This window comes from Onychostoma macrolepis, chromosome 03, assembly GCF_012432095.1.
Source record: "Onychostoma macrolepis isolate SWU-2019 chromosome 03, ASM1243209v1, whole genome shotgun sequence".
Classification (NCBI taxonomy): Eukaryota; Metazoa; Chordata; class Actinopteri; order Cypriniformes; family Cyprinidae; genus Onychostoma; species Onychostoma macrolepis.
The window spans coordinates 43,263,628-43,285,142 of record NC_081157.1 but is presented as its reverse complement, the minus strand read 5'-3'; the positions used below and the strand labels follow the sequence as shown (position 1 = coordinate 43,285,142).

Here is a 21,515-nt window from a genome sequence, read left to right as displayed (position 1 = left end):
ACGTAGAATCTCTTAACATTGAAAATGCTAATAAATGGCCTTTTGTCCTGTAAATTGTGTCTCGTTGGAATCCGAGAAACTCTTGCAAATGCAGAAACACAAGGTTAAAATAAAACAGGAAACGTGACGTTGAGCGCACAAGTAAAACTGGAGCATGTGTGGGCTAGTATGCATCTGTATGTCTGTGTGCATGGCAGAACATATACGGTGCAATGTACAGAAAATGTTCCTGTCTTTCCAAGCACAGCTTGAGAGAGAGAGAGAGAGAGCGCGCGCGCACGAGAGAGAGCGGAGGACCGGCCCCTTCTCTAGCTACTCTGAGACCACGTGGTTTCTTCTTTGCAAACAAAAAAAATTAGTAAATTCGACTCGGTTTTAGAGGCGGTGCCATCGCCAAGCGGTAGGATCTGTGTGACAGTGCAGGGTACAGTTTTAGGTTGAGGGGCAGCGAGAGGAAAGAATTTCTCCCGATCCCGCTATATAGGTACTCGCCACTATTCCATCGTAACAAACATCAGCTTAATTCAAACTGATATCATTTCTACACCGCGCTGGGAATTCGCGAAGGTTGCTACAGTGAAGAATATTTACCACTCGCCTGCAGGACTTAATCAGACTACAACGTTACTGTTAGTCGAACTTTCCCCTTTTTATTTTGGATTGTCTTGCAGTTTGGTTTTTTTTTTCCTCCCCGTTTTTAATTCCAACCGGCTGACATCTACATGATTTTGTAATCTGCGGGTGTCTTAGTCCCTTTTTCCAAAATTAAGAGCGTTTTGCCGAAAAGTTTTATTTTCATTTCTGTTTTTTTGGGGGGGGAGCGTTACAGTTTTTCACGATGAACAAGCTATATATTGGAAATCTCAATGAAAACGTGACCGCAGAGGACTTGGTTAAAACCTTTGAAGATTACAAGATCCCTTACTCTGGACAGTTTCTCATGAAAACTGGCTATGCGTTTGTTGATTGCCCAGACGACCAATGGGCAATGAAAGCGATTGAAACATTTTCTGGTGAGTAAATTGATTTTAATGGGCCTTTCTTTACCGGTTTGCCTCTTCGCCGGTTTTCTTTCGTAACTTACCCTGGTTAACCTCCCATAAGTGTTTTGCTTGTTAATAATTCAAATTCTACTGTAATCTCGGGTTAATTGTGAAAATGAATCAATGTTTCTACTTTTTGCCATTGAAGTCAGGGCAATGCAAGGCTCTATAGTGCAAAGGTGCCTGAGATCGTGAACTTTTAAGAGCTGAGGGGTTTGCAGACACTAAAAGCATTCATGCACGCATCAACCACGACTTTACTTTCTTTGCTCTGACAGGTTTAAAACGTGCAGTGTATTCCACTTTAGCAAATAACTATGCGTTTAGCCTACTGTAGGACGTGGTTCTCCTAAGCTCAGTCTTTAGGTTTAGTCCAGCCTACCCCGGCACAGCTATAGAATCAGGTCTCACCCCTCCCCCTTTTGGCTAATAGGCCAGTGGAGCTAAAATGAAACATGTTTCGTGAAGCCCCTATTGAGTTAACAGGCACAATGCTGAGGGATACCTTCTTGTCTTAAACACATCCGACCATGTAGCCTTCCCATATGCTGACTTAAACAATGCAGTTTCAATGCATCTGTCCCACTGACCACAAAATATGTCTCTCCTCGGTTCTCCACATATGTAGCATGTGACGTGTGCTCTATATAGCACGAAGGTCGCCATGCCGCTAAGGATCCAGTTAAAACTATCCACCACATGAAGTCACAGTCAACATTAATTCTTCTTCAGCTGTTCTTTTTATCGCTATTTGCCTTTTAGGTCTCAACTAGACACGAACAACAAATAATAGCCTACACATATGGATTCTGTCATACAGTTGAAGCAAATAGCCTGTGTAGCCCTGAGCAGTGAACCTTGAAAGCGTCCTAAGAATTATGTCTTTTTTTTTATTATTATTATTTTTTTTAGTATAGTTTAATTACTTTTTATGAACACCCACCCTTGCGAACCCAACACCTCAAAAGCTCGTTTAGGCTCGTTTAGTAAAAATACCGTTTCTCTTCACACAGGGAAATGCATATAGAAATATTTGAGGCACACATTTATTATGTTTTAGTTTTAAAGTTGGCTTGGATTATGAGGGCCATTTAAGTAAACTGTGGTCTCATTTTGTCAGTGGGGTAAAAAAAAAAAAAATAATAATTTTTAAAAAATAGAAAAAATAAATAATTTCTTTCCTTTTTCCAGGTAAAGTGGAACTTCACGGCAAACGAATTGAGGTCGAACATTCTGTCCCTAAGAAGCAGAGGTATTTGCTTTCTCTTGAATAGTTCGACAATTGTTTGCTTACTGTACTATATAAAAGATGAATGCATATATCTCGTGGCGGTGGTACAAATATGTGTAGCCTACTGTGTAAGCAGGATCTCGCTGTGTGCTTAAATTGCTGATCTGTTTGGTTGTAACAGTTAAGTAGTTGATACTTTTTAAGAGTCTAGCTCTCTGTATGAGCATATTCTTTGTTTCTCTTCACGTGACGGATGGTATAGTGCTTGGATGTTCAAAGTGGCATATGCTCGTAGCATTACACCACGTGCTGTTACATTCATAGTTACTACAGCGCTATATGGGAGTCGTCTCCACGTTAGCGTGCATATTTGTCAAACATGTAACAGTGCTGGTCTCCGTGTCATTTCAATCACTTGTTCCCTGTTGATTAGGCCTTGGCCTACTGCAAGGCCTAGGCCTCGGTGCTTGATTCGTTTAAACAATTCATGCAACACAGATTTAGTTTTCTAGCCCGCTGTGGTTTTAAAAGCTGCTATTACTTTGGAACACCATCGTTGTTCGTACTTTTGTGCGGATATTTAAAGGGTAGCCTTTGTAGGGAACGCTGCTTCAGGTCAGCGCTGGAGAAACAAAGCGTAGCCATATACATGGCTATGTTCCACAAACTGTACAGTTTGAAAGATTTGTTGTCTAAATGATCATTTATCCGTATTTCTGCCGATAGTTTTGAGTAAATGTGGATATGAGCGTGTAACTTTTGCGGTTTAAAATTGAAATGATCTTCAGAAATGTATTTATTTGTTCTGTGGAGTTTGCATGGCGCGCAGAAGACTGTTTATGTGGAACAAAAAGGTCTCCCTCTTCGTCCCCACCCAGCTCAACTCTCCTTCTTACCTCTTTACACCCTAAACGCATTTTTTTTCACAACCATTCGAGCTACACCTGTTAACCTGGTCTATAACTCGATGGTATATTGTTTTAAAACATTGCATCATGTGGAGAATCTATGTAGTAAAGATAGTGTGTGCTAAATAATACAAATAAATAATTTGCAGTAAATATTCTAAATTCTGCTGCTCATCTACGCTTCAATAATGCTGTGGTAGGTACAGCTGATACATTTACGTTGTTTTGATGGCCGCTTTCTAACCAGTTGAACCAGCGCTTTATCTGTGTTAGTCTGGTTTACGCGCTTTAGCCATAAATCTGTTTACTGCTGACAGACGTGTTGTGTGAATGTATGCTTTGCATATATAATATTACACTGCACATATGATATAGCTGTTTTTTTGTTGTTGTTGTTTTATATATTTGTGATGCAGAGGCTTAACGTGTCTCTAAATGTATAGCCTGATAAAGCGGATTTCTTATAAGATTATCACGAATTAATTTGTAACATATATACGTTTTTAATAGACCTCAATGGCACACGTTGTGATCAGTGTTGGGAGGCCAACGGTACACTGATAGTATGACACGTGGTCGCCATCAGTGTGAAGAGTAACCAACGTCAGCAATTGAGAAAATGGCGTACAATGTAGCCCTCTGTCGAAGCCTCCATTTGAAAGCACTGGGGCATTAACATGAATGGGTGCAAATGCATATTTACAAATTCATTTGATAGCGCCATATAAACAGTTTACTAATCCGTGAACTAATCCTTAATAGAATTGCCAGGTGAGGTATTTTAGCTAAAAATACGTTTTGCTCTTAAACACACATATTTTGCCATTTACGTTTATACTTAAGGGACTTTTTTCCCTGTCTGTGTGCATATGATAATTTTAGAATTCTCATAGTCTGCTCTGGTGAGACGCTGTGTGGTTCTTTTGAGTTGAAAATTCCAAGTGACCAGAACGCACGCGCACACACACACATACATACACACACAAAACACAACCAGAGTTGTGGAAAATGCATTAGAAATGTTAATTAGGGTGGAACTGTTACTCGTCGCCATTTTGATAAACGTCTTTGTGGGGCTGGCCTCTGAGGTGCGGGACTTTAAAAAGCAGTGTACACCCCCCAGGTCAGCGTATAGGTTGATTTGACCCTTTGTTGTGTTGTATGCGTATGTGCTGGTGGAATTGTGACTCTGTCCCATTCAGATAGATATATTTTTGCTTAATTTGTGCTTGATTCAGTTGCTTCAGGTTTCATGTGTTGCTTTGAAGTATTGTGAATGTAGGATGAAGAATGTAACTAGGTTTGGTTTGGGGTGGGGTGGAGGGGTCAGAGCTGCTTCTTTCCTATTGTGCACACCCCTTACGTTTGGTAACATTGGGTCTGTCTTAATATGCAATGCTCATAAGTAAAATTAGAAAGCCGTCTTATTGTTGAAAATAAACAAATAATTAAAACTTGTCAAAACATCAAGAGCATTTTTATTCAGTTGTTTAAAGTAATACGCATGTAAAGTAGTTGTTGGTAAAGCTGACGTTAAATGTGTGCAAAGAATACAGTGAAGACCATAGAGGGTGTAGTGAGTAAGCCATAATGTTTTGTGCATAGAGCTGTGTGGGCGGCTCCATGTCTCACGCCTTGACTTTCTCCCTGCTTTATGTAATGTTGCATTGGTGTGACGGGGCCATTTGCAATGGCTTGATGGGCCACTTTTGAAGTCCTTCGGTAGGAGAGATTTAGAGACAAGGGGAAGAGCCACACCTTTATGACAATACTGGGTGTTAAAAGTGTAACAATGGCCCTTCCCCCTTCTTCCAGATGCTACTCTGCGTGCTCCCTTCCCCTTGTAAGCACCTATCAAGGTCCAGAAAGCAACATGTTTTTTTTTGCTGCAACATTTTGTTTCTCTCTCTCTCTCTCTCAAACAAAAAAAAAAAGAATTTTAACAGTAGGGATGAATATTGACAAATTGTGGCAGAGGCTAATTCTTTGTGAAATGAATAATGCAGTAGAAAAGTAGTGCAAGAGGTCAATGTGGTGCAAGCCATCGGTATAGAATTGAATAGAAATATATATATTTTTAAAAATTTAAATTAGGAAGTACTTTGGGAAACGTGAACTGGAATGTATTTCCAAAATGGCAGTCTAAAGTAATGTAGCCGCTCATCTGACTGTATGTATGTATGTATTTGTGAGTGGTAGGGAAAAATTGTGTTACTGAAGTGAAAACTGACTTCAGGTTTATTGCTAAATAGTGAAGGGGAAGACCTGTTGAGGGTGTGTGTGTGTGTGTGTGTGTGTGTGTGTGTGTAGTAGTAGTTTCTCCCTGTTGAGCTGTGTTTCTCATGATATTCTGTATTGAGACCGTACGCTGTTGATATTTCTTTCAAGTGTTCAATTTTGTTGAAAGCTAGAGTTCGTCATTTACCATGGCCCGTGTTTGCTGTCAAATCCATAGTGATTAAAATAATAAATCAAAAATATAATTTTAAGGAGCAACAAAAAATGAATTGTCTGCTGTCTTGCGATTAGAGAGTGCCTGTTTCTAAATAGCCTGTTTTTTTAAAAATACAAAATAATACACCCAATAATCTAACAAATGCTTTGGTTGCTTTGACTGAAGGAAAACCCTACAGGCTTACAGCAGGGCTGAAATAACAGCAGTTTTGTACAATTAACTCCTAAGTAAAGATTTGTGCATTTAAAGTAGCTACGTCCCACCAGATCTTTGCAAAGTGGATTCAGAGAAAAAAAGGGGGGAAAAAGAAAGCTTCAGCTTTGAATCGAATCGCGGCGTTTCGCCGGGTAAATAAACGAGCGTGTTGCGATTGCATGCTCAGGCAGTCTGAAGCCACACTTGCCTGCTCTGTCCTCTCTCGTTCCCTCCCTCCTTTTCTCTCTGTCCTTTTCTCTCCATCTCCGCTTGTGATTGTAGTACTACAGAAGGCAGGGGGAGGGGTTTTTACGAAGAAGGAGGTGCGACCAATCGGGGGCCAGGAACACCTGTGTGCAGTTTCTCAGAAGCCGTTGACGGTGCTGCACGCGGGGCAACCTCGTTCTCATTCTTCCTCTCTCTTTCTCCCAGCAGCGTGCTTGCTTGAGTGCAGTTTTTTCCCTTTTCTGTTCCTGGCTTGCACTTTTGCTCTCTTCCTCTCTTTGTCCCTCTGTATTGCATAGGCTGTCTTTCCTTCTGCTGCGAGACATGCATTTTTGATTGATTCCCACATTTGCAGGATTGGAGAACGTGCAGGCAGTCTTGTCAGTTCGGTCATATGACGTGCTACTCGCAGGGCTTGCCTGAGCAGGAAGAGGGAGGAGAGGAGGAAAGAAGAGAGGAGATAAGAGGAGAAGAGGAGAGGAGGGGTGGGGATTGAGGAGGGAATGCACAGCAGCACTTCCTTGTGGGCTTCCCTTTTTCTGCTATTACCGAGAGCGATTCTCTCAAAACGACCGTTGTTTTGAACAGGGGAAATAGGAGGACGAGGGACAAAGGGAAGAATGCTCATAGCATGTAGACATGCTGAAAATGTGAAAGTTAAGTGTGCGTTGTGCCTTTAAGAGCACCCCTCCCATTTTAACCCCTTACCAATGTGTCCTCTTCTCTCCCCCTTTCCCTATTTTGAACCATCTGTGCTGTTTTTTTAAAGGATCGAAGTCCCTTTACCTCAGCTTTGGACTAGCATTCAGTACCACAAGCACGTTCACACCCTCAAGGGCTTTTACACAAAAAATGGGCTACAATACGTGATAAAAGTGAGTGTTTGTATGTTTATTAGAGAGATGTCTCCAAATAAACATTTTTGGTGTTCGTTGAGAGTTGGATCAATAGTGTTGGTAAGATCTAATTCTTGTTCTGGTCAAGGAAATGGTAATAATGGAGAATAAGAACATTCTTTCTCTCGTTGTCCATTGATAATATTTGTGACACGAGGCATCAGAAACCCTCTCTCAAAGATGAATATATTAACCGCAGAGGCTTGCTGTCACAAGGCAGCGTGAACAGGTGGATGGGACTTGGCTTGAAGTTCAAATCATTGGTTGGCCAAGTTGTTGTGGGACGGGTTTCAGGGTCTCGCCTGATTCAGATTTCTTCATTTTTTTTGCAGCATATCTAAAATGTAAAATTATTACATTTTGGCACTGATTTAGAACATTTACATATTTATTTAAACTGACTTCTGTTGTGGCAAATGAAATAAGTTCACGTTGTGTTGACTTTTCTCCAAAAAATGGTGCCATTCTCTGACAGGCTTGACGTCCTGGACGAGAATTACTTGTGAATTCCCAAGCGTAGATTTTTAACCTAACCTTGTTGTTTTCTTTTGAATGTTCAGATAGGATTGTGGGTATTTCTACAGAATGCAGTGTAGTGTGACAGTCTAGATATGCGTGTAGGTCTGTGTTTTTGTTTTTTAGTGTCTGTGTGTGGGAGGGGATGTGAGACTAGGGGTGTTTCCCAAGGGGGAAAAAAAGTTCATGGTGGTTTACCCCTCTGAAGTATGGGCCCCCTGTTTGCCCCATCCCCCCCCCCAGTGACTCTTTATTTCTCTGGTGAACAGGCCGTTCTGAAGGCGTCGCCATCATAAACACTGGTGAACGGGGGTGCCCCTTGAACCCAAAATTCTTTACATTTTTCTTTCTCCCTTTTTTTCCCCCAAATGGACCAATGAACATGTATCGAGTGCCTGGGTCATAGTATATATGATGTCGACCAAATGTTGACACAAGCGACTTGAACTGATTAATATTCATTCAAGTTCTCATTGCATATTTGAATGGCTGCTCTGCTTGTTTAGGAGTGAAATAAATGAGTGTGTTCCAAATTGGTTTTGTTGCACTGTAAATAATGAAGCTATTTTGCACATTGTTCTTCCGCAGGATGTGTGTGTTAAAATGCTGCTGGCTTAAATTCCTGCGCTATTTGTGCTCCTGATCCTGCTTGGACAAATCAAGCTCATGCACAACAAGCACAGCAATTGAAATGTTTATTATTCTACATATTGGCATTATTTTATATTTACCCTGTTATATATTTGAATGAATATTGTTAAAACTGAAATGAAGTTAATTAAAGATAACGGCTAGCTAGATGTTGGCTTGCATTTTTGTATTAGTGTTAGTTGAACAGCATGTTCAAGAAATGTCTTTCAAATCACATGCTTTTTGATTGCCGTCTCTCTTTAGTTACTCGTTCATACTTTGCCTTTGCAATTATATTACGGTATACAGGTCCCTCAAGTCAATACTTTTTTCCTGAGTATTTCCTGACTCGCACCTCATTTCTGTGGAATTGGGTTGGTTATAATAGAAGAAAACTGTCCAGAATCATAGGATGGTGAAAATTAGGCTTGTGACATTTTTATGTGGTTCATAATGATTTCTTGTGATGCCTGCTTGGTGTCATCTTCCAGCACCAAAAAAAAAAAAAAAAACTTTTCTACCATACAAGCTGCTATTAATAGCTGTACACTTTTAGTGAATTGATTGAGCATATAATTGTTCCTTGCACCTACAAATAATCAGAAACGAAATTAATATCCAATTAGGTTCGTACATTGCAACGTAACAGAAACGGAGAATTATTTAAAAGCTCTTTCTCTCTCTGTTACATTAATAATTTAAAAGGAGAAAAATCCCGGAAAATTTAAAAATGAGGATATGACTCAAGTCCTACAGAATCACATTACTGTTGTATTAATCATCACAAGAATGTTACACCACGTATTAGAACAGGGAAGATGTAGCTTATTTTCTCTTTAGTGACATCTCCCCTCTGTCTTTGTATGTATAAATAATGTATGCATGTATGTAATGTATGTTTTAGAGAGCTGTGTGCCAGCAAATTATTAATTGGATGCTGACCCGCTGTTGCTGGCTGTTCACACCGAATAAACAGAACATTTTGTAAGTGTAAAACTCTACTCTCGAAGTCAGAATTAAATTTAAATTCACTATCTATTTTGTAAGTGCATGTTATTAATCTTATGATTCATCCATGCATGTTTCATAAAAAAAAAAAAAAAAATTTTACCTGCAATTTTTTTAAATATTTTTTTTAATAAATTATCATAACTGGGTTTTCCGGTGAAATGTCATATTTACTTCTCTGGTGATGTTTCCAGACGTTTAATCTACTTACACCCTGCAGATGAGTTCAGCGCTTTTTTTACTTTCTGATAAATCATTCCATTGAATGTACGACATAGGGACGAAAACATTGATCAATACTTCAGTCACATCTCAACTTTAATGTTTGTTTGCATGAAGAATTAGTTTAGTTTTGGTTCTTATTTTGATTTGTTTGTAACGTTCAATCTGTTCCTTCATATTAGGGAGGCTCACATATTTCTTTAAGTTCTTTTAGCAGTATTACAGCTAGCATTTAACTCTCAATATAATTGAACAAAAACTGAAGTTTGCAGTTGCTTAACTGCTTAATTTTGTTGAAAATGCACCATAGGTGTAGAAGCATGAACGTACATGGCTTGTTCACGTCTTTACCCCTTTCTCCTTCGTGAGGCCATAGAGATCAGTCAACACTGTTCTTCTCTTTTTATGCTATTTTCTCTCTGTAGCCCTCTTCCTCCCCCTCCCTCTCTTCCTCCACATTGCAATTCCCTCCTTACCGAGTCCAAATCACTTAAAATGGAGCCTCTAGATCACATGGCGTCGTAACAGGAATGTGCTGGTATGGTCATGCTATCCCCCTTTACACACACACACACACACACATGCATTTTAAAAGCATAGAAAGGGGGGAGGGGCTGGCAACACCCCCTTCAGACATACATGGAGTCATACCTTCCTCTTGCAGTGTAGAGCGAAGGCCTTCTCAGAGCCGCCATGTGTGTATACATTACATACACATAAATATATTACTATCCATGATATTTTCAGAGTGCATGCAATTAGATGCGATGGCATTCAGAGCAACATTTCAGTGGACTTTATGCTCCTGATAATTTCTGTGCAATTAAACAGTGCATTCAGATATTGATATAACATGGTACAAAGGGTGTCGTGAAATAGAGCTGACCAGGAGAATTGATTTTGAAAAAATTGTAAAGTCTCCTGCAAAAAATGGTGTTTGCTTTGTCTTGTTTGTGGATGATTTGCTATGCTATTTCTATACAGCCAGGAGAGAGTTGTTTAAAAAAAAATAGCTGTTCAAGTTTCTAGATTTTTTTTTTTTTTAATTCAGTAGTATTAAGTATTTAGGAAAATAAATTATTCACATTTTGAATTTGTTACTTTGTGTAGCTTTACTCGTGAGGCTGTTCTGTGGACTATTTTTAACTTAATTTTTAACCCTTTTGGATTGCCCTCCAAAGAAACCACAGTCTAAGACAAACTGCAATTTCTAATCGTCGTTATTTTAAGTACATTGAAGAGAGGAGAGATAATGAAGACAGGTAAGAGGAGAGTGTTGTCTACTTTCAGAGTGAGGAGATTAAAAAAATAACATCAGGGCTTGACGTCACACTTTGGAAGGAAGAAGGTCTTTCTTGTGTAACAAAAGAAGAAACTGGCTTTGAAAGAAAAGTTTTAGTGGTTCAAGACACATTTGCTAGATTTACTTAAATTTCAGATGGATGACAAAGTGTTTGGAAAAATAAGGAACCAATTTATTAGATATTCAAGAAGTAATTTACTGAAAATTACTTTTTAGTGTAGAATATTGTTTTCAAACCTTATTTTTTCCATTTAAAATGGTAGTATTTGTTTTCAAACTTTGTTTGAAACATAACTACTAAGTAAAAATATTGAGAAATGTATTCAGTGAGAAATTTGGATTTTTAGCTTTTAGATATTTATATAAACTGCATTAAAAAAACACTGTACAACGACATTTCAGAGTCCTTCGTTTTTTGTCTGAAATTAATTTGTTTTAATGAATTTTATTTTGCTTAAATTTAATGTTTACTTGTTTGTTTTAATTTAAAACAATTGTGAAATGTGCTTAAAGGAAAAGCAAAACTTGTGAAGCCTTAAGTATACTTGCTGCATTTAAAGTTTTGTCTCTAACAATGCAATTAAATATGAGCAATAAATATTTTGTGAATGAAAATATTTAATTTGTTGGATGTTATGTTGTAAATTTTTTGATAATTCAAAGTTTTGAAAAAAAAAAAAAAACAACTTGTGGAAGGGTCAACAAAATTAACAATTTGTAATTAATAATCCAATAACTGCCTTAAAAGAAACATCCTGTTTGTCTAAATGTCCGAGTTTTTTTTCTTCTTCTTTTGTTTCTTTTAGTTAAAAAAAAAAAAAAAAAAAAGCCTGAGACTTTGAATCAAGTTAGGCTACTTTAAATTGCTAAAAATGTGAAAACAGTAGAAATCTCAGTGTGTAGTAATTGATAGTTATTTGTTTCTTCAGTTTTGTTAAGATAGAAAGTGGGAAATGTTTTTATTTATTTTAGACTATACATGCAAAGATTCAGTTTTAGCCAAACTAAATAAATAAATAATTAAATAAAAAAACCTGAAATTTAATTTGATGGCCTCATAAACTGCTAATGTTTCATTCATTTATATAATATCAAATGGAAACAAGGCAAACTACTTGAAATGTGACAGTGCTTATTTGACTTGAACTAGGCTATCCTTTTACGAAAATGATGATTTATTTGAGAGAAACTATGTAAACTATGCTTTATGCGGGTCGAAAATGAGCTGGCCTTGCGAAATATATATAAAACGTATGCACGAGATAATATCAGACTTTTCCCTGGCATGTTCATTCACATTTGCAGAGTTTAAGACACGTAGACTTGACTTCTCCAACGAGTCAGTTCTTAAAAAGTGACTTTTCCCAACAATCTTATGATATAGATTGCAACTGTAACTAGATGTGCTGCTTTGGGTATGAAAGAATAAATTATTTACATCCGTAGATGAGCTAATCATATTCATGATCAGTTCCGAATGGAACGAAATAATTTATTTGAAATTATTCCCGGGCTTTTATTGCGCGCTTTATTACCAGAACATGATGGAAACTATTCACGTGCTGATCTTTACGGCAGAACGCGGAAAATCCATAGGCTGCAAGCTGTGCTCTTCAAGAGGACAGCACTGGAAGCAGTGCGAAATCGTTATTAAACCGTGCTGAGTCAGGTGCACTGCATTGTGGCACATATAGCCTGGACGCTCGGTTCTGTACGAGACAGTTTCTGTTCCGTTCCACTCCCCCTATTTCCTCGTCAACGTGCAGCTCTCCTCCTTCTCTACCAACCCCCTCCGTTCCTCGGCGGTGGGCGGTACAGTGACTGTGCGCACCGCCTCTTTACGGCGCTGTAGTACTCTCGAGTAGCCCGGTGACTTTATGAATGAAGGCAGGTCTCCCCCTCACTGCCTGCGAGAAGCTGAAGCCACAGCGCGGCGTGCCGCGTGCGTAAAGGGGAGTGATCCAGAGAAGCGCGAGCGTTTGCGCCTGCTGCACTGCAGGCAGTCAGTCAGTCATCTAAAGGCAAATCCTCACATTATTTCGATGTGGCTCAAATAAAGGCGCTGGTAAATGGAGTTTCATGCGGAATACAGTAGCCTAGCTACTTTATTGCTGGATTAACTCGTTGATTCCTACGTAACAGCAGACACCAATGATAGTGTATAACAGCAATGCATTATAATGTAGTTTAAAAGGGGAGGATGAAATTAGAGTTAGAATCCATCAAATAAAATAGCAACCTTAGAGCTAGCCTATTCATGATTGCTTTTTGTAAGGTCATATGTAAGCTACAACTAACGCAATTTTCACACGCGCGTTCTTTTGTTTTACGCATTTTGCAATAGCAGCCTTACGACACACCACATTTCGCTCTGTGCTGACATGGATGCTTATTCGGCTCCTATATGTTACCTATAGTTTTCTAGCACATTCTGCGCCTGCTCATGTGACCGAGATTCATTGTGGTAATTGGGCGTTGTCAGTGGAAGATGGCTGAAAGCACGCTGGCCCACATGGTTGAGTTGTATCCAGGCCTATATGTTGCTCACTCTGAACAAGAATTTCCGGCTGGTTTTGTTGTGGAATGAGAACCAAATTGTAGGAGTTGGCTTCACGTAAACATCCTCGCGTGGGCCTACCTGTGCGCATGGGATATAATGGAAAAAAATCAAATAAAATAGAGTAGAACGAAGCTTAAACACACAACAAAAGACGCAGCCTAAATAATATGTGCGTTTTAGTGCCCATATTTATTGCGTGCTTCGTGATTCACTGTATATTTAAATAATTTGGTAACTTTTACAGATAAGGTTATTTATGTTTTTTTTTTGTCTTTGCTTGTTTTCTTTTCTTTCTTTTTTTAAAATGACTGTATTTTCATTTTATTATTTAAATCTAATGAAGCTAATTGTTAAATTGGGTATGATCTTTTTTTCTTTTTTAACGCGCTCTTCATGCAAAATGCCTAACTAGTAGATATCAACTGAAATAAAGCTGTTTAACTGTTGTAGTTTTGTCAGTCTTATTTGTCAGCATTATAATTGTGCAGAATTAATAAAAAAAAAAAAGATTTTTACTACTTTTAAAATGTAAACTAAATATGAGCAATTAGAATAAAAAGATGTAAGTGTGTTTTTTTTCTTCCGCCACTGCGAGTGTCAGTAAATGAAACTGCGCCAGACAGAGAAACTTAAAAAAAAAAAATCAATTAACACATGTGATTTATCTGATTAAATCGTGAGCATGTGCTTTTTTTTATCCAAAAGCAGCTCAAAGGTGATTTCGTGACTTTTGCAGCTGAACAAGTGTTTTGAAGTGCAACCTGCCATTTCATTTCTTCCTGAACACTTGGCTTTCATGAAATGGCGAGACATACGAGACGGGAGGAGTATTTGCATACATATTTATTAAAAACTCATAAGAATTTATATCGTTGATGAGCTTAGAAACTTGATTGACGCACAAAAGCCTTCGGGACACTTATTTACAGCCTTTTACGATGCTTGTTAGTTTATGCCTCGGTTAGTTAAGCGTCAGTCCTCCCAATTTATTCTTAAATCGTGTTATTGTTGTTTGTAAAGCAACTTTGCGTGTGAATGAATCGTAATGCAAATGTATTTGCTCGTTTTGAGCTCACTTTCTGTCTCTTCACTCAGTTTGTAGTCAGTCAAGCTGTCTGTCCCGTGTTCTGCTCCTGAGTCACAAAATGGAGGCGCACGAGCGCTTCCATCTTCTCCAAGCTGAGTAGGGCACAGCAGAGCGAAGCATGAACTTTGACCCAAACTATAAGGGCATATCGCCTTTGTAAACTAAATGGATCGCGGAGTTGTTACTCTCTACAGTTGTTTCTCACACACCACCCACCAAACCAACCCCACCCGAGGGGGAAATGCCTATACATATGGAATTTTTAGAAAGAGGCAAACGCGCCTTTTCTCTGTGTAGGCTATAGAAAGGCGACGCAATGTTTACGTGAATATCGTACAAGAAGAGAAGAGATTAGTTGCTACAATTATGTCAGTGTGTGTGCAACTAATGAAACATTTAGACAGTTCCTTGTGTTATTGCTGATGAATTATGATTCAGACAACGCCCCTTTTTCAACAAGCCTCTTTACTTGCCTGGGGGCATGTTCAGCAGAAAGTGATATTTGTTTTTGGAGCATTTTCAATTGTTTTTTGTAGTGCACCACAAATTTAATAAAGACTTTCATATTTGCTGTTTTATGTCCTGCAATCCCTTCCCCCTTTTTAACAGAGCCACCATACCTCAGCATAATCTGCGGCCTCTTTGAAAAGTTCAATTGTTTGCTAGTAACCCCAGTCCCCTGCCCTGCCCTACGGCTCTTTTTAAAGTCCCGGTCAAAGTGTTCCCCATCCACATTGGGGTCAAAGGTTGAGATGCAAAGTTGAGAACTACTTGCAGACAAAACTCTTTGTCGATAAGATGAAATCTCTCTCTGTCTTTCTCTCGCTCTCCATTCCCCATGGCTCTCTGTCTCAGTCAAATGGCCAAGGGAGAGAGAGAGAAAGAGAAGATGACGGATGAGAGGGAGGGGTGTTTCACATGATAATGTGCAGGAAAGGACCTCAGGTTCTCTTCGCTTCACCCCCACCGGCTGCCGTTTCAGAGGCCGTTTGCATTCCTCAGCTGAGCATGTCGCTCCCTGCACACTTTGACATGCTTAAAATGTTGCAGTCAAAGGCAGAGTGGTTTCCCTGTGCTGTTGGGCCCATGCAAGTCAATAACAATTTTAGTTCTAAACTCTAAAAAACATTTTGAAATAATTTGGAATTTACTTTCAGTGGTTTACTAGCCTAATGGTTCTAAACTTGGACTGTGTAGATTTAAAATCATTGCTAAGCGGTTTGGTATATCAAGATCACTGATAGAAAGAGAATGTGAAGATTAATTGTTGATCTTGTAATTCATGTATTTTTACTAGCATTAACTAGCATTCATATGCTTTTTTGTTTTTTTGACAGTGAGGGAATACTTTTCCTGATTAAACAATTTTTATTGCAGTTCTCTGTGAGAGAACTGAATTTAGGCAAAAATAATAAAAATGCTCCTATAGGCACTAGGCAAAAAAAAAAAAGCATAAACTGTGAATCTTCTGTTTTAATTAATTAGAGAAGCCTAAGCTTCGGACTAAACATTACAAAAGGATCATACTGTTTATCCGCAATCACAAAACGGTTTCTCTCTCTCGCTCTCTCTGTCTTTTTTAAATCAGTGTGTGATGTTACTTTATGTGAAGAATGACATAACTGCTTTGTATTACAAGCTACACCACAAGATTCTTTTTTGTTGTCTTTCTTACTTCATCCATCTTTTGGAATTCTTTGGTTTGATAATATTCGTTTTGATTTATTTTAATATATCTAATGTCAAAACATCTGGCTTATCTGATTCTGTGAAGGTTTGACCTTGCTCCTCTAATCTTTGTGTTTGTCAAATCCATTTTAGAAAGACACTTTCAGTCACTGGTCACTTTTGCATGGACTATGAAATATTTACTCAGATTTTTCTGCTTGCCAGTTGCATAAAAAATTTACTGTCACTGCTCTATAGCAACCTATGCGAAGCTACAGTTTGTCTCATGATGCAACTTCCTTTTCTCTTCTGTTACATTTGAATGCTTGAATGGCAGCAGATACATTTCTACTTCTTGGATAGCATAGCTTATATTTGTGTGTGTATGTATATGTGTGTGTATATATATATATATATATATATATATATTAGCCTGTGTGTGTGCGTGCGCGTACCTAATTATAAATAATATATATGAATTTATCTGTTTATAACAATGCACTTGTTGAATGCATCATTACACTTTTTTCCTGCAGTTGCTTATTGATATTCAGCTGCATTTCCTGGATTCATATTCTGCTAATAATTTCCTAATTTTAAAGACAAAAAAAGTTTTAGAAGACATTTTTATTCTTTATAAGCCGTTATTTAATTCAGAAAATACAAAAATGATTAGCAACTTAACTCTAAGCGCCCGAGACCCAAGTCCCAGATTTAACGGTTTAATACAGACAGTGTCCACTACTGCCATGCTATTGGCCAGCAGCACCAGTGTTCAACGGCAAGAGGCACCTTTTAGCGGCGGGAGATTTATTTTTATTGGTTTCATTGTTATACGACTGTATTGCTGGGGCCGGCAGTAAGCAGTATATTGCCCCTCACTCTCTTCTTCTGGTATGTTACGGGTTGCATCAGCATGTGTTGATTGCTAAGCTTGGGGAGTGACCTTTCACCTCTCAGAGGAATAGGGCAAGGGGAAAAAAGCGGAGCGGTGAGGGCAAGGGAAGGCCTATCAGGTAATGCAGAGCAGAAAGCTCCACAGGGAGGAGTGTAGAAAGAGGGAACAAGAAACAGTGAGAAGAAAGCAGGAAAAAGGGGGGATGGGACGTCTGTTATTTCTGGTGAAGTTGTCTCACCATCGCTGCTACTCTCTACACCACTTTGATTTATGGCTTAACCCTTGCTGTTCCATTCAGTGCCTGGAACCACCGCGTCTGGTCCCCCTGGCTGAGAGAGTATCTCCGACGGCACCCATAGCTTTCCACACGGCCACCAAGCTGAACTCCTTAACTTTGTTACCAGGACGTTTTCATTGACTTGAGGAACCTCCACGTCCATCTAGACCTTAAGCAGCTTACTCCGTCCCTCGGTGGACTCGCTGTTACGCAAAGAGCGGGAAAGGGAGGTGTGTGGAAGTTAGGATCCGCCCCTTCCCCTCCCACACTTACCCGCCATTTTCAGTGTTGGCTGCAGAGGCCTTGCTGTATACGAAGCTCCTCTAGCAGTTTACTGACTGAAGTTCTGTCTCATGTCGTTCCTCTGCCTAGCACTGTCACAGTGCGTCATGGTAAAAAAGGTGGTTTAGCTTTGTATCATTTTGGTTTGGGCTGTGTATACATTTTGCACTTTTGTGATTGACTTCGCTGGTGTGGAATATTATTTCTGGAGACTGATTTAAATTTGGATTTTTAGATGTGAGTTAATACAATAATTATATAGTGTAAAATAAGATTTGCTTATGAATGGCTTTTCAAAAAAGTAGATGGAAAAAGGATTGTTTATTCATCTCAATTTGTTTAGGAGTATTTTACTTTATTATGTGTGACTTTATTTATTTTATCAGTTTAATTAGCCTAGTAAAAATGACACTTCAGTGGGTTTTTTAAGCATTATGTCTAGCAAACTCTTCTTGGTGTGAAATATTTCTGCAGAGCTATAAATATAAACTTTGCTGTGCTGAGCAATCCCAGTCTGCTTCTCTTTTTTTCCTAGTTGATTTTTACTAAATAAATACTATGTACGTTTGTATAGGTCTAATTATTATTATTATTATTATTATTATTTTAAAGTAAATGGTTAAAACGTTTGATTCAAAAATGTGGTTTAGCTTATTTATTCATTTGCCTTCAGGAATGTTTACCTTGTTTACCAAACAAAAATGTAGCTAGGAATATGTCAAATCCAGCGCAGTGTGATTTTGTGAACCAACCTGGCTGTTTAGTAAATCATAGCTTATTTTATTTTTTAAAATGTATTATTAGTAGTAGTATTCAAACCAACAGTCTTTGTAGCCCAAATTATAGGTTTCGCCAGATTCTTGCTTTTATATTTAATACAATTCATTTTGGAGAAATTTTGAAAATAACTGGTTGAACTGACACCATTATCTGCATGAGCAAATGCATGATGAGTTACGCTTGGTTCATTTGTTGCCTCTCCTAAATGTTTTAGAAAGTATCTGGGATGCAGTTTGTTTCAGATCCCTCTAATACCCAAATGCGATTGAATTACTGTGCAAGAACAAGCTGATATTTTGCTACTTTAATATGTGAGCTAGGTTGATTTATTGGTCAACAATGTATATTATGTGTATCTTATCCTGCACTCGTTGTGTAGCTCCAAAAATGTCTATTTTGTAGTCTTGTAATTCAGGCATCCACAATCAGCTGCTTTGCAAAGAGGTCCACTCCAGCCCATACTATACATAAAGAGGTAAAGCAGTGAAAGTGTGTGTGTGTGTGTGTGTGTGTGTGTGTGTGTGAGTGTGTGAGGTGAATGAATGTATAAGTCATGGAGGAGGGGTTAAAGATGCAAGTGAATGCTCTTTTCTTGCTGGCATATTGTTTCTCCTCTTCTTCCCCTCTCTCTCTTTCTGCTTATCTGCCCTTCCCCCGTTTTTAAATCAACTTCACCTCTGATTGGCTGAGGTGGCAATGGCTCAAAGCAAGACAGGAAGTTGCTCGATGAGGGTTGTGACTTCTAAGGGGTGATTTTTTTGACTTCCTGTGTACTGGGTTTCCTGATGGACCTCTTGCACGGTGGGCCTTGAATGGTTAATTAGTGTTAGATCACTACATTTTGTAGTTTTACGTCCCATAATTAAATGCCACTTAGGACTTCGTTCTTGCCCTTTGACGTTGACCTAAATGTACACTAATGTAAACTACAAATCACATTAACCTTTTGATTTTATCTCCACTATTGTTCGTCAAACTATTGTAGCTCCCTGTATTTACTTCTTCAAACCGTCTTCAATGATTTCTTCATTTCTCCCAGCTCCTTTCTCCAACAAAGAAAAAGAACCCCCCACATACACAGTTGACAGAAAAGAATTCCCAGTGTCTAAAACTTTTAAGATGATGGCATGGTAAAACTTGTAGAACAGACACAGTTCACTTTTTTAATACAGTGTATCCGTTGAGACTAAATGGAGAGCGATGTTTTGGGAAGCACGTTTATTATCCTCGACAACACACATTTGTCTTCCAGATTTGTGTCTTTTCTTCTGTCTTGACAAGCCGACGCTCATCAGAAGTGGTTTGGTGGATTTTAGCACGTTTGTACAGACTTAGGTTGGCATGCACCTGTGTAGTGCTGACGGTGTAGGAATCTGCCTGTGTGTTTAATGTCAGTATGACACATTTGTACCCTGCACTGTGGGGTTGTTTGTTTGAATGCTTAGATTGTGAGTGCGTGTTGTGTACGAGCATAGGAGTAGCATTTTAGCTTATTGCTCGATAATTTCTGTAATCCTTTTAAAGACATTTTAGATGCCACTGTCAATTCTTAGATTTGAGTTAATACTTAATAATTATTAATTTTCTTGTTTTATCGCAAACTAGCATGTAAGATAGTCAGCGGGCAACATCCTTGAGTTTAGTGTTGTTTAGTTTTTGATATGCCAGTGTTTGTGAATATAAGATATGGAATATGTCTAGATCTGATTAAGAGAGCCTTGCTGATTCCTCCAAGCCAGCTGAGACTGGCCCATCATGCATCTGGATAAGCTTGCTAATGTTTAGCAAAGGGAGTGGTGGTGCACCTGCTTTATATGTGTGCGTTTTAGAAAATATAACTCATTTTAATTTATTATTAGTTATTAAATCACATTTATTTAATGTAAATTATTTAATTGTGTATATGAAATATAAAAAAATAATAATATTTACAAATTAAAATATATAAAATACATTCAAATGTAATAAAATATTAAAATAGGCCTAAATTCTGATTTGTTTACACAATATACATTCACTACTGTTCAAAAGTGTGTATGTTTTTGGGGAAAAGTCTGTTATGATTACCAAGGCTGCATATTTTCTAAAAAAAAAAAAAATACCGTAAAACAGTAATATTGTGAAATAATATTACAATTTAAAATAACTTTTCTGTTTAAAGTAGTGCTGTCAAGCGATTAATTGCATCAAAATAAAAGTTTTTGTTTACATAATATATGTGTGTATACTGTGTATATTTATTCTGTATATATAAATACACACACATACAGTATATATTTTGAAAATATTTCCATGTATATATTTATATTCATATAATTGATATATATAAATATTTTAAATATATAAACATAACATATTTCTTAAATATATACGTGTGTGTGTGTTTATATATACATAATAAATATACACAGTATACATACACATTATGTAAACAAAAACATTTATTTTGGATGCAATTAATCGCGATTAATCGTTTGACAGCAGTAGTTTAAAGATATTTTAAAATGTTATTCCTTTTAGAAGTTGCTCCAACCTTCAGTGTCACACACTGTTAAAAATAACATCCTGGCAGCTGTGGTTGCCTGAATAATTCTGTAAAAAATATACAATTAAAAATGTTAACATTTACAGAACAAGCTGTAAATTTTACAGTATAAAAATCCAATAAGGCTCACTGCTATTAAAATCTGTTTTGTAACTTTAACATACACTGATAATTAAAAAAAGAGGAAGCTACATGAAGAATCATGAAAAAGTTAATCAGAATTATACAGAAGGTGCAGTCATTCACACAAACACAAAACACTATCATGGTAACGCACACAACACTAAAATAATGCAATAAACATTCATTAAACAACAGATGATGTAGCATAAAACCCAAATGTACAGAGCTGATAATAAAAGCTATTAAGAAACATGATTATTTAAATGAAATACTTTCAAATGTGAAGTGGGAATTCTAGGACTATCAGATTACAGTTTTTCACTGTAAATTATAATTTGATTTGCTTTTTTACTTACAAAAAACTGTACATTTAACAGTATTTACTGTTAAAAAAAAGCATTTACTGTCCAGTTACTAGATGTTTTACAGATTTTCCCTGCATGTAGCATGTAGTATAACCTATTACCATTTTTCTCCCATAGTGTTTTTGCAGTATTTTCCATAAAATTACATGCCTTTTTTTTTTTTTTTACAGTGCATGATCTTTCAGAAATCATTCTATTATGCTGATTTGCTGCTCAAGAAAAATTTCTTACTATTATCAGTGTTGATAACATTTATGCTGTGATTTTAATGCATCCTTGCAAAATAAAATTTCTTTAC

General features: G+C 37.7%; 1 protein-coding gene across 3 annotated transcripts in view; it reads left to right on the top strand.

Moving 5' to 3' along the window:
- Positions 1-363: 363 nt before the first annotated feature.
- igf2bp1 (insulin-like growth factor 2 mRNA binding protein 1) overlaps positions 364-21,515 on the top strand; it is a 39,793-nt gene continuing 18,641 nt past the window's right edge. For 2 of the 3 annotated variants that reach the window (XM_058771058.1, XM_058771057.1), the window contains exons 1-2: positions 364-1,013; positions 2,235-2,295. In XM_058771058.1, coding sequence (XP_058627041.1) covers positions 839-1,013; positions 2,235-2,295 — 236 coding nt within the window. In that variant the 5' untranslated portion in view covers positions 364-838. Of the gene's footprint in view, positions 1,014-2,234; positions 2,296-3,315; positions 3,379-21,515 lie in introns of those variants that run through there. The other variant, XM_058771059.1, reaches the window with a different exon arrangement.